Source organism: Pecten maximus, chromosome 7 (assembly GCF_902652985.1).
Source record: "Pecten maximus chromosome 7, xPecMax1.1, whole genome shotgun sequence".
NCBI lineage: Eukaryota > Metazoa > Mollusca > Bivalvia > Pectinida > Pectinidae > Pecten > Pecten maximus.
The window spans coordinates 25,301,300-25,315,254 of NC_047021.1; the positions used below are offsets into that span (position 1 = coordinate 25,301,300).

Genomic DNA, 13,955 nt, shown 5'->3' on the forward strand with positions numbered 1-13,955 from the left:
ACATTTGATTTAATTCAGCAGACTGTTTCTTAAGCTTCTGTTTGATATCTATATAATGAAATATCAGCAATGGAAATGTGTCTCAAAAGGAAGAGTTGATGTCTACGGAGAAAGGTTGAACTGGGCTATATAGAGAAACACTGTTGGCCATTAATCCCAATGATTAGACCCATGCTTTGTAAATCTCGAGCATGCTTGTGGTTAACATGTACACATTTCAAAATTAATAATGTGATAGCAATGGCAGGGATAATTATTAAAAAGTAATGAAACAAAATTACAGCCTCAACGTCGCTTGTAAATTCTAATCAAAGCGTGAAATAGCTGGAAATCAACCAATACCATAAAGATAACAAAAGAAGATGTTTTTTTAAATACTTTATATAAAAAATATAACAATTTGCATACATAACATATAGGAGACATATGTGGATGTTCATTCTTAATTTCCTGAAATATTTATCATATCACTTTCTTTGTGGATCCTGCCACCTTTTTCCATTTTTTTCTTTTTAACAATTTATTTATAGATCTTCAGATCTTAACGTTTTCTACTATACATCAATTATAGTAATTAATCAAAAAATGTATAATATGCAAATTATTTCAAAATGTATAATCCAAAGTTTGTATAACATCAAACATGCTTGTTCAGTAACTGAATTGAAAAATTACTATTTTATTGTGTTAATTTAAATGTTTTACATTGTACTGTCCTTGAATTTCTACAATAATCCCTATATCATATACACATAACTGTATGTAACTCGTTACAAAGCCACAGTCTCCAATCTAAGCTCAGGTTCTAGGTCACAATGGGATACCCAGTCACCAGTCTTAGCACAGGTTCTGGGTCATAATGGGATACCCAGTCTTCAATCTTAGCACAGGGACTGGGTGTCATAGTGGGATACCCAGTCTTCAATCTTAGCACAGGGACTGGGTGTCATAATGGGATACCCAGTCTTCAGTCTTAACACAGGGACTGGGTGTCATAATGGGATACCCAGTCTTCAGTCTTAACACAGGGACTTGGCCATAATGGGATACCAGTCTTCAGTCTTAGTACAGGGACTGGGTTGACTGCACTACACTACATGTAGCATGGTGTAGTTCAATTCACCATGGGTATCTAACTATGGTACTGGGTATAAGAATTTGGACTCAATATGTCCGAATGATTCTATCAACCTATCCACTTTAATATTCGTGTAGGTACCAGATGATATCCCCTGCTACCACATGATAAAGTGACAGACAGAGTCGTTCGGACGAGGACTCAATCGGTGGAATTACCAGTGAATTACAGTACCAAGCTACAATGATAAAACAATAGATGATAAACAGCAATGTATTTACCATACAGCTATATAGGCCAAATATCATATGTAAATGAAACACACAATCTTACATAGTATATACATATATGTACACATATGAAACAAAAATCGTATCGCATAAAAATCATACAAAACAAGAAATCGTCCATGTATAAATATTGTATGAATTTCCATTACATATAACTACAATGACATATACACAGACAAAAGCATGTAATGAAAAGTTTGCATTAGAATATCTTATTCCAGCACTACTAGTACCAAATCATACCTTTTCAATTAAAACAAATTTTACAAAGGTTTTACCCTTTTTCTGTATTCAGGCCTGAAATATTGTTAGAAATACAGTATATAATTCAATGCATTTCTTTAATCAGGATGATGGCCTTTTATGGGTGTTAACTAAAATCAAAACTATGCAAATCTGTACAAGACATTAATCTGCATAACATTGGTCCCTCCAAATTAAATTACTTAACAACAGATTGATAGAATGTCAGACCATCATTCTTCCAAGGAAAAATTTGTTCATGTGCTCGACAAGTGATATCTAAGGAATTCGCCATTACTGGTTACAGCAAAAGAGTATGTTTCAAGTGTTATAGTCATCATCCACCCCCTAGGGTGACGAGTGTTGCCAGAGTGTAGGGGATTAAGACAGGTGTGAAGAAACAAAGTAGGAGGTATAATTAATGATCCCATGCATAGCAGAAACTTATTTCAATAATTACTTGTCTTCATCAAAAATTTACATTAATGCCTCACAGATCCCAATACTACTAAAATATCTACCAATTAACACCCACCTTTCTTAACATATTACCGTGCATGATATTTAATATTTCTGGCTTACGTCATCATCTACACCTTCAAAGGGAGACAACTGAGACAATTTTTACAATAAATACAGTAGCACATAGAACCTAGACCTCATCAACAAACAATAATCACAGATTTTTGTTTGAGTGGAAATAAAACCTTACATTTCAATTTTTTCTTAAATATTGATATACATTATCATTAATAGATTTAGTAGTGTACACACAGAGCTGTGATTTTTATTTAATTTTCATACTAAAGTATTTCAATCTGGGGATTTTGTTTGTGATAAAAAAATTAATACATTTTTGTGTCAAGAACTTTCCATTGACTTTGATGAATGATTAATGTCAACTTAAAATTGAAGGGGGATAACTCTTTAAGACAGGCGGGTAATATACTGCAGACTGTGCTTAAAATAGAATTATTATTAAAAACCAAATACTGACAATTTAAACTCATATATATTTGTTGAGGGAAATGCAATATACTAAGTGCATAAATGTGGGCTCTTATATCACAAATGTATACTATAATTTCCTTTGCCAGAAACTAATAATGATATTTGCTGATGACTTTTCACCTTATTTTTTAAAGCAGCATGCTAGCCAATGGATAGACTTATATAAATCTGAAAAATGTATCACACCAGATTTACAGACGAATATCCTGATCTTTGTCATAAACTTCAAAAACATTATCATTATCCTTATCCACTTCATCTTGGCCATACGGTCCAGTGAATGTACTAAGATGTCGAGGCTGTTTCTCCTCTGCTGGGTACATGACAGGGTTTACAAACGAACCATTCATACTGGAACTGAATGCTGCATTAGCTATTCCAGCAGCTGTAAAAGAGAAAAAATAACGGAGTTTAAGAATATTTCATATTAGAATTCCCATAATACATATGGATATCACGAAATAAATATGTTGATTAAAATCTACAAACATCTCTTAACTGAAAGAATATTTAATCAAATGAAATATACTAGGAACAGGTATAAATTTTTCTTAAGGTAACCGAGTTCAATTAAAGTAAAGTGAAATTCCGATTTTGGTGGACAAACAAAGATCAAAACAAATTAATTGTAAACATTATGATACCATGTCGATCTTAGAATCATGTCTCGAATTCCCTTTTCTGTACTTTGCATATTGAGATGAGTCAAACCTCGTTATTTCGAAATCTGATAACTTGAAGACTCTTCTTAACTCAAAGTAAACATTCAGTTAAGACAGCAAAATTGTCTATATAAAATATACTTAGTTACCTCATTTGAATTTTTCATGAACCCACTGACTTTGAGATAATGAGGTTTTATTGTATAGGATTAATTTATATGCAGTCCTCAATCAAATCTAATGTTATCAAAATATCATTCCAGCAAATATGTCCTTGTCAATTTTTTCTTAACCTTGACAATTCTAACAAGCCATTCCATTATTTGAAAGCCGCAGAATATCTGCCATATATTGTACATTTCCCCCATCATATATACAATTGTACTTCTAATTACTGTAACCAATTCTGAAGTTTAATTTTCAATAACAAAATACAGCAAACTTTTCAACATGACATATTTTCTTTTCACTCCTAAGATAATCTAACATGCAATCAGAGCAACCACACTATATATATTTGATTCGCATTAAGCCATATTCAATATACATGATGAAAGCTCCCTAGAACAGTTGGCAAATCATGCTGGAATTACTGCTATCCCTTGACCATATACAGTTAGCATGAAGACATGCTACTACAATGTAGAAAATATTGAGTTTTACTGTTGCACTACAAACCATGTGATCAGGACAAGTCGAAAGGTGTGTTTAGGAAATCTGTGAATGCAGACCTTACTATCCATCTCCCATCTTTAATCCATCAAATCACTTTTTTTCTATTTGAGTTTCTGACCTAAAGTGGCCCCAAGTTATGGCAAAACATGCCTTTTTTTCAATTATTTGCTTTGTTTTGTTTTTTGTAGATTTTTTTTTTCATCACACAAATGAAAAAGTACAATTAAAGTCAAAACCTTTATACACATTGCTACTCAAAAAATTCCTAAGTACATTTTTGCATTTTGTTATCTCAGATAGGTAGTTATGGGTTGGGTTAATATATCTATGTAAACATAAGTTTGTAGAGCTTTAACCTTCCCTGATGATGGTTAGATAAAACCCTGTGTACTTCTACAGCTTTATCACTAAAGTATTACGCCACAGTGATCAATAAACACCTGGACACAGTCGTTCACAGACTATCAGTATAGTCAGCTTAACAGGAAACTACCGTAAAATCTTCTATATATAAACCTTGCATTTTCAAACAAATATATTAAACATATTAATGTACATCAGGTTTAAGATTGTTATTACCATTGACAGAAAACACCAAATATTTATCATCTTTCAGATATTTATAAGTACCGAATGGGACAATGAGATGTAAAGCTGTTAAGAATTTTGAGGTTTTTTTTTTTTTAAGTGATGGAATGTTTCGATAAGCCATGTCCTTTTCTTTATTTAGAATCATTTATCATTTTTTTTATTGTATTTTTGTTCCCATATTTCAACAATGACACATCGATGGTATGAAATGAAACAAAGCACAAACTTGGTGTAGAGAGTTCTGAAAGTGATAAAAAAGAAATTCTTCCTGATATGACTACAAGTGGAACTATCTGATGTTTCAACAAATTTCTGCACTGTTATACAAGTCCTTCAGTAGACATGACGTCAATAGAAATTTTCTCAAAGCAGGACATCAAATAAACATCAAGTGGAAGTGATTTGATTCAAGACATTCTCTATAGTTCTAACAGTGATAAGACTATGTTTTACAGATTAGAGACCCTTTAAACATTTATGTAACCTTCTTACCAGAAAGTGTGAACATGCATTGATTATACTGTATAATCTGTGTCACAGGGTTTGCGTTGTACTCACAGACCCCCTTTTATCCGATATATCTACATATATGTAAGGTGTGAATACATGTATCGATTATTAGGTCTGAGTTGAGGACAGTTTACAAGGTGTATAGCCATATGTATATATATTCAATACTGGTATCTAATATTTGAGAGACAAACTAACTTTTTTAACAGCAGTACAGGAACTGGCCAATGCAGTTTCACCAATGTGCCTTTGATAACTAATTGATTTTTAAATTTTCAACAGGAAATTAAAGGATAAATTCTCAGATAAGGAAGTTTCCTTAAATTCTGTGATGTTTTCCTATGGTACTTTAGCATGAAGAAGAAACTGGCCAGATCAATTAGGGACAAATTTTCTATCACTAAGGTCATGAAGAGCCGGATTATGGGCAGCTGTTGTAAAAGGGGTGATCAGCAAATGTGGTACTACACACAAAAATTAAACAGGTGCTATTTACACAATCCAAAACATTATTGATATCTACAGATATCTTCATCATGAAAAGAGGATGTTTAATAGCCATGCAAAAGTACAGAAAACCAACTGTTAAATATCTGAGTGACCAACATAATCCTATTTCAAAACAAAACAAAAACATACATTATGTACGGTAGACTTGTAGTATGGACTGTATTTTACTTATTTACGTAGATGTATTATACATGGTAGACTTGTAGTATGGACTGTAATTCACCGATTTACGGAGATATATTATACATGGTAGACTTGTAGTATGGACTGTAATTCACCGATTTACGTAGATGTATTATACATGGTAGACTTGTAGTATGGACTGTAATTCACCGATTGATGGAGATGTATTATACATGGTAGACTTGTAGTATGGACTGTAATTCACCGATTTATGGAGATGTATTATACATGGTAGACTTGTAGTATGGACTGTAATTCACCGATTTACGGAGATATATTATACATGGTAGACTTGTAGTATGGACTGTATTTTACTTATTTACGTAGATGTATTATACATGGTAGACTTGTAGTATGGACTGTAATTCACCGATTGATGGAGATGTATTATACATGGTAGACTTGTAGTATGGACTGTATTTTACTTATTTACGTAGATTTATTATACATGGTAGACTTGTAGTATGGACTGTAATTCACCGATTTACGGAGATATATTATACATGGTAGACTTGTAGTATGGACTGTATTTTACTTATTTACGTAGATTTATTATACACAGTAGATTTGTACGTACAAATGTAGTATTTGTAGTTTACAGATTAACACAGATATATAATACATGTCACATAAATTAATAAGCTTAAAAACACAGATGTTCAAAACATCATGACAAATCAAATTGAAAGTCCACTTTTCTTGTATTCAATACAACAAGGGTAGGTCTATAAGCATGGATGTTTCTACACAAACTACTGCATGCTCCTCAGTTAAGGTTCGGAACCGGAGTCCAAACAAAATGGAACTAATATTCTATACATTGGCATATTTAAGCTAAATCTATTTTTGAATTGTCATAAAATCATATAAAATCTCAATGTGCAAAACAACAAAAATGTGCAGGGGTTCTATTTTAAATGAATCGGTTCACTATCAAGTCCTCTACAAAAATGTGCAGGGGTTCTATTTTAAATGAATCGGTTCACTATCAAGTCCTCTACAAAAATGCTTCAATACAGAAGCCTCATGAATTTAATATCAAAATTGTACATTTACAAACTAGCTGGGGAAAAAAGACACTAATGTGCTGTCCGTGTTGTGTAGGAAACCGTAACGTCCACTTGGTATAATACATGACCGGTTACGTTACTAAGGCGTAACTCATCAGTGGTACAGTGAGCAGAGTGACCTGTATATAGAGTTCCAAGGGTAATCGTTACATCCTCCGTCAGTCTTATGGTCATTGTATAATATATTACACTCTATAGATGATGATTAGTTTACCTGCCTGAACCCTGTGTTGTTAAATATTTATAGACATTCACAATAAATAGCCTCAATACCATTTTATTAGTAGATTTAAAATCAAATTGATTGATCGATATGCATTTAACCCTGACTCAAATTAGCTCTTTTTTTCTCCCTTTTTTTACTGCAAGTGTGTCACTAGTTATGTATATGTATGGGTGAATCGATGGATAGTTTATGTAATGGGCACTATGCCAGCTGTTATGTGTTAGTCAATATGGAATTAGTCTGTAATCTACTTAAACATTATCTCACTGTTAAGGATTCCTAGTCCAAAACAAATAACAAATTCAGTGATGAACTCCACATAACTGAATCAATCAGTTATATCAATCTTTGTTTGCTTTCATGGAAAATCAGCAAAATATATCAATTTTGTAGGAAATAATAGGTCCCAATAGATGAGTTTTCAGAATTCCAATTTTATTTTTTTGATTGGATATGAAGGGTTATATAACTTTACCCTTTTTATACTGAAATACATACAGGAACAGTATGCTACTTTAAAAAAAAATACATCCCATCGCAATTCTTTCATGTCTTGAAAATTAAAGCATTTTTGTTGGAGTAAGAATCCTTAAGAGGGTTAGAACACAACTGTGGACAAGTATTGGCACAATATATTGCTTAACCTGTACTGCACCTCAATGATATGCTGAAATAAAACAGATCAGTATTTCAATTTCTGTTCCATGTGTTTTAACAGCGTATTAGTTTTCTTAGATGAAGTTATTTGAAATAGTTCGTTCATCTGGAAAAGCATTAGCACCAACCAGTAACCACCAAGCACTGTTGTTGACACATTCTATTTTCAAATCTTCATATAATCCAAGCATATGTATTTAATACCACATGACTATTCCACACCCTTGAATTTTCTCGTGACAGAATCAAACTCTCACCCCTAAGGTGATCCTCAACCTCACTGAGGGAAGATTCCTAGTTGACACACATATCTGAGGCTCTCTGAATGTTTGGTAACCTAAGAATCTTCACCCTTTGGCCTTTAGTCCTTCTATGTTACAACATTGACAAAATATCATCACATGACATTGGTGACCTGATTAAATTGTTGGCCTGATGTCAGTAAATTATGACTGCATACATTTGTTATGATTTAATCCTCAAGTCTTAAACGTAGGATGACACAAGGACACACCTTTCTAGGGTAAACAGACCTGTTGGTTATAACCTTTCTAGGGTAAACAGACCTGTTGGTTATAACCTTTCTAGGTTAAACAGACCTGTTGGTTATAACCTTTCCAGGGTAAACAGACCTGCTGGTTATAACCTTTCCAGGGTAAACAGACCTGTTGGTTATAACCTTTCTAGGGTAAACAGACCTGTTGGTTATAACCTTTCCAGGGTAAACAGACCTGTTGGTTATAACCTTTCTAGGGTAAACAGACCTGTTGGTTATAACCTTTCTAGAGTAAACAGACCTGCTGGTTATAACCTTTCTAGAGTAAACAGACCTGTTGGTTATAACCTTTCTAGAGTAAACAGACCTGTTGGTTATAACCTTTCTAGAGTAAACAGACCTGTTGGTTATAACCTTTCTAGGGTAAACAGACCTGTTGGTTATAACCTTTCCAGGGTAAACAGACATGTTGGTTATAACCTTTCCAGGGTAAACAGACATGTTGGTTATAACCTTTCCAGGGTAAACAGACATGTTGGTTATAACCTTTCCAGGGTAAACAGACATGTTGGTTATAACCTTTCCAGGGTAAACAGACATGTTGGTTATAACCTTTCCAGGGTAAACAGACCTGTTGGTTATAACCTTTCCAGGGTAAACAGACCTGTTGGTTATAACCTTTCCAGGGTAAACAGACCTGTTGGTTATAACCTTTCTAGAGTAAACAGACCTGCTGGTTATAACCTTTCCGGGGTAAACAGACCTGTTGGTTATAACCTTTCTAGAGTAAACAGACCTGCTGGTTATAACCTTTCCGGGGTAAACAGACCTGTTGGTTATAACCTTTCTAGAGTAAACAGACCTGCTGGTTATAACCTTTCTAGAGTAAACAGACCTGTTGGTTATAACCTTTCCAGGGTAAACAGACCTGCTGGTTATAACCTTTCCAGGGTAAACAGACCTGCTGGTTATAACCTTTCCGGGGTTATTATGGTAAAATTACTGACATTGCTCTCAATAGAAGTTTGGTATCATCAAAGAACAGATACACTTATTTTCAGTCTTGTGATTGGCCACTTTTTTTTGTTTGTAACCAATCAAAAATGAATACTTGATTTTGTCATGAGAAAACTGATGAATGTTACAGCCAAGATTATACATGTACTCATCAATATGAGGATATCCCTTGGGGTCTGAAGATGTATAGCTATGCTTGCATTAAAGCTACAGTGTTTTCCCAATTCACTTAAAAGTATAATGCTCTTATATCTCCTTATGACAATAATATTATAATCTCCAAGAATTTCTCCCATTATATTCAGATTATTTTCATTACAACAATTATTTTTTTCCATTTTTGCTTTAATCATAGCTATATCATGCTCAGCTCACAGCTAACCATACCACAATTCTTGCACAAGTTTCTGGGGAAAACACTTAGCTTCATTAGTGTTGAAATGTACACTCGTAATTAACAAGAAAGACTAGTTTCCCAAAAGCATGTTAATTCAATTCTACTACCAATGAGTTGATCACAAACATTAATTAATCATTAAGTCTTTGGTACAGAAGTCGAACTATCAAAGTAGTCCAAGGTATTGAAATATTTCTCCATTTTTTTCAAGGCCATCAGAAGATGCCAGATGTAGTCCAAAGTATTGGAATATTTCTCCATTTTTGTCAAGGCCATCAGAAGAATTGCCAGATGTACATATTCTCAGCTTAGGAAGTACCACTAACAAAGGCCATAGTCAGTATAAATGTAGAACTCCAGAAATTTTTTGTTGCTAGAAAATGTTTCAGTGAGGCACATATGGTCTGCATTAGAAAATACTGGGTATGGTACTGTAAATGTGGTTATTAATTTCGTAATTTCTATAGGTCAACTATACACGAGGGGGTTATTTCTTTTGCTTATATGTTCCATAAATATCACATGCATCACAAAATGATACGCGTGATGGAAATTTTTGCAGCTAAATGTTATTGCGTATTTAGTGTAAATTTCCCCTTGCGTAAATTTCTTCCTCATGTAAATTCCAACGTTTACGGGATATTGAAATCCAGGTAATACGACAGTTAAAACAAAAAGGAGTAGGGTAACCGCCCTTGGGAACTCTCCGGACTTAGGAGGGAGAATCTTAATTTATTACCCTGATGTGTGTTACCAATAATACTTCTAAAATCTTCCTAATTCTTTAAAACTTCATTAGTTCATCAGAAAAGGTAGCTGAAAATATTTTGTTTTAATGTATTATTCTGTCAAAAGGAAGTTGATCACTAAATCACTATAAATACTAACAGTAATTATTGAATCAAAACAATCCAACACAAAGCAGTGTACAGTATCCAGATAGTTTTTACACCAGTCATTCATTCAAATTTCTAAGTAGGTCTATTTTAACACATCATAACATTTCGGAACAACTTACATTTCTCTTCTTTATACTTGGGCAAGAGGTTAGCCTGTCGCTTAGCTAACATAAAGGCAAGGAAGGACAAAACGAAACCATCGAAGATCAGCACGATAGACAGAATGAAGGCCCATCTCATATTACACCGTCCCCAGTTATATTTGCCAGCCTCCTTTCCACATACCCTGCGGACCATTGAGTCGTCCCAGCCACTTGGATATACAATACATCCGACCGTGATGCATAGAGCTGCAGACATGTCATAAATGAGGTAGATTACATACATATAAACAAATGAAATAAATTTTCGTGAAATTGTAGAAGAAAAGTCAATACATTTCCAATACAAAATATAATGATTTAACAATATTCTGTTCAATATATAACCTTAATATGATCAATCCTTCTTACAAATCTACATAGAACTGTATCTAATATCCTGGAAAAATGTAGATACGTCATAAAATCAAAATGATTAACGAACAAAACAAACCTTGTGGATTTTATTCTAACCGACTTTAACTCTCTGCACATGTAACTGTTCAGTCTTCAAATGTTATTCAAATGCATAGTATCTACCCTATATAGATATGAACATAGCTAATATAATTTCTAAAATTTATTGGCAAGTCATACTCAAAGAATAAATCAACACTATGACTATAATACATAATAACACACTTGGGTCAAGGCAGAATTTAGGGAAATATACCCTTTTTACTATCTTGGAGGAACTCCTGGGTTCCAAGGGGCCATTGGACATGCTATTTCCCCATCCCATCAGAATAAGATTTCAGGTTTTTCAAGCTGATTTTTTTTAAATGTTTAGCATATCAATGGGGATTCAGGTTTGTCAAACATTCAATTATTTGGTGTTTATTTTATCTGGTTCAATAAAACTAATATAATCTAAATGAAGTTGTCAGGCTGAAGTATTACAAATCATTGGCAAAATAATTGTTAGAAAAAAGATGACACTTTCTTGGAGAAAAAAATGAACCAATCATTTGAGGATTTTTTGCTAGCTTATAGGGGAACTTACCCATAAACAATAAGAAGTGGAGCTAGATTGAGCCCTGACAAGACTTACAAGCAATTAACTGGAGCCAGCCGCAGATCTTGAGGACCTTGTCTGCTTTGAGGAAGAAGAAGAGGAGGATACAGATGATACTGATGATGAAGAGCAGAGCCGAAATGCCTACCAACATACTGGCTGCACGGAAGGAATCATTGAGGATGGTTGTGAAACTCATAAAGTCACCTTTACAAGCATAATCTCCATCCACCTGTGTATAGAACAGTGATCAAATATACACCATCGAATTAGTTTAATCTAATACATTCATGACAAAATCATCAGATTATGAATTCATATGACTAGCAATGATGTGTACACCCTAGCACTATGCATGTAGTCGCTACTTACTTTCTGACTGCTACATATACTAATTACTATAATATCTGTATACATATTGAATGAATGCATGTGCCCCTTGTGTCAAAACAACAGTTTTCGAACATAAAAGAGCTAGGAAAAGGCCTCATGTTTCAAAGTTAAATTATATTTAGAAAGTTTTTGTGTTTCTACCATTTTAAACTGCTTTTCATAATATTGTAGCTTGTAAAATTTCCATTATTCTGAAAGCTGAAAAAAACCCATGAAATATGTCTGTCAAAAACTAAAATATGTTTTAACAAATGTTGTTTATGAACACATAAACATTTACCAAGTATATTGCTGAAACTATGATACAATTAAATGAAGAATTGAGATAGTTATTTCACAGTGCATGAATAAGACAGCTGTCCAATTATAGAGAGGTCCCTATGTAATAATGTGGATGGGAGAATAGACAAAACTGTCCGTTATGGACAGGTAATTTATACATGCAGTTTTTATATCTGGCTTTGACTTTTAATGGAGATATTTGCAGATTTCAAATAAACGCCTTTTTGTCAGTGAATCTGATGACCGTTTATAATCATTGTATATTACAAAGAGTCCATTCATGATATTTCAAAAATATCTGAGAACTAAATATCTATGTTGCCGGGTGTCTGCAATAATGAATTATATTCATATATGATAATTAATCAATCATAACCTCTATAGACCGTACCTGTAATGTTTCGCAGTATTCGTACAGTCCGAAGAACCCTACCCCCGGGGATTCCGTCGTATCCCCGAGCCACTGGGGCTGTACGAAAGCGACTGCATTGAGGATGGCGAAACAGATCGTGAGAATGGCCCACATGACAGTGATCACTCGGGAGGCCCACTGGTATTTCTTGTGCCGCAGTTTGGTCACCTCGGTCGAGTACGCTATTTCCCGACTCATTTTGTCGTGTAAGTTTTACCGAATAATCCGATCAGACCTAGTTTTTCCTCCTCTTACCACTGGTATGACGTTTGGGTGAGGTCTATTTCTAGATACTGGCGAACTTTCCTACCTCACTAGACAGGTGAGTTACCTACCTGGCTCAGGTGTAAACAATCACAATAAAACCGGTTTGACGAGTCTATTTCTGTTATAAACGTGTACGAGTTGTCGTTCTTCGTACCTTGACAAAAACTTCGCGCATACAGGGTAGTAGCAAGCATTTAGAACCAATTCTGATTAAAATACAGTTACTCGAATTGCATGTATGTTATATTTGTTTTATTTTGGAAAGATTTTTTATGTTAAACATAAAACAAACTTTCAAAACCCCTAAATTTAAGGGATGATGAAAAGACAACTCTGTGTCCAATCCAAAGTTTACGAAATGCATTACAAAGGGTTGCTGTATTCAACATGAAAACAACACCCACGTGTTTGCACTGGTTTGAATGTGGGTTGATCGAAGTTGAAAACGGGAACAGTTAAGTTAAGTTAAGTTTATTTCCATATCAGGATTGATTGATCCTCTATACTGGACTCAACATACAATATATATATATATATTTACCATTGTATGGCACTGCCACTATATAACCCTACCAATTCAGTTGCGAGTTCACCAGCTTATGAACTGCCAACTGAAATTTGAATTTGAAAATTTCAAAAAAAAAAATCGCACGACAAATAAAAAAATCGCAGATGGTAAATATAAGCATTGAACGGTGCGCTTCATGTTGAATTTGCCTCTGTCCAGTTGGCATTCATATTGACTATGAATGCCAACTGAAAGCCGTTCAATGCTTAAATATACACAATGATATAATAATAAGGTATGTACAAATCATGTTCAGTTCCATTAAATGCTATTTAAAAGTTTATATTGATATATCGGCTCTGTAATTAAAAAAGATGTCTTGGTTTTCCCAGAATTTATCAAGTCTATTCTTAAAACAGTTTG

General features: G+C 33.9%; 1 protein-coding gene across 3 annotated transcripts; it reads right to left on the reverse strand.

Annotated features, from left to right (window-relative positions):
* Window positions 1-370: 370 nt before the first annotated feature.
* On the reverse strand, window positions 371-13,208 carry LOC117330356 (LHFPL tetraspan subfamily member 3 protein-like). Of its 3 annotated transcripts, none has more exons than XM_033888574.1 (5): window positions 12,737-13,164; window positions 11,707-11,902; window positions 10,635-10,865; window positions 7,705-7,716; window positions 2,886-3,007 (listed from the first exon to the last, which is right to left on the reverse strand). In XM_033888574.1, exons 1-4 carry the CDS (start codon window positions 12,953-12,955, stop codon window positions 7,706-7,708), a joined length of 657 nt encoding a protein of 218 aa, XP_033744465.1. In that variant the 5' UTR covers window positions 12,956-13,164; the 3' UTR covers window positions 2,886-3,007; window position 7,705. The 3 variants fall into 3 exon arrangements, with proteins under 3 accessions (XP_033744464.1, XP_033744465.1, XP_033744466.1); XM_033888575.1 differs by having other exon boundaries at window positions 2,898-3,007; window positions 7,694-7,716; window positions 12,737-13,208; XM_033888573.1 differs by lacking the exon at window positions 7,705-7,716 and having other exon boundaries at window positions 371-3,007; window positions 12,737-13,107.
* Between the last annotated feature and the right edge of the window lie 747 nt (window positions 13,209-13,955).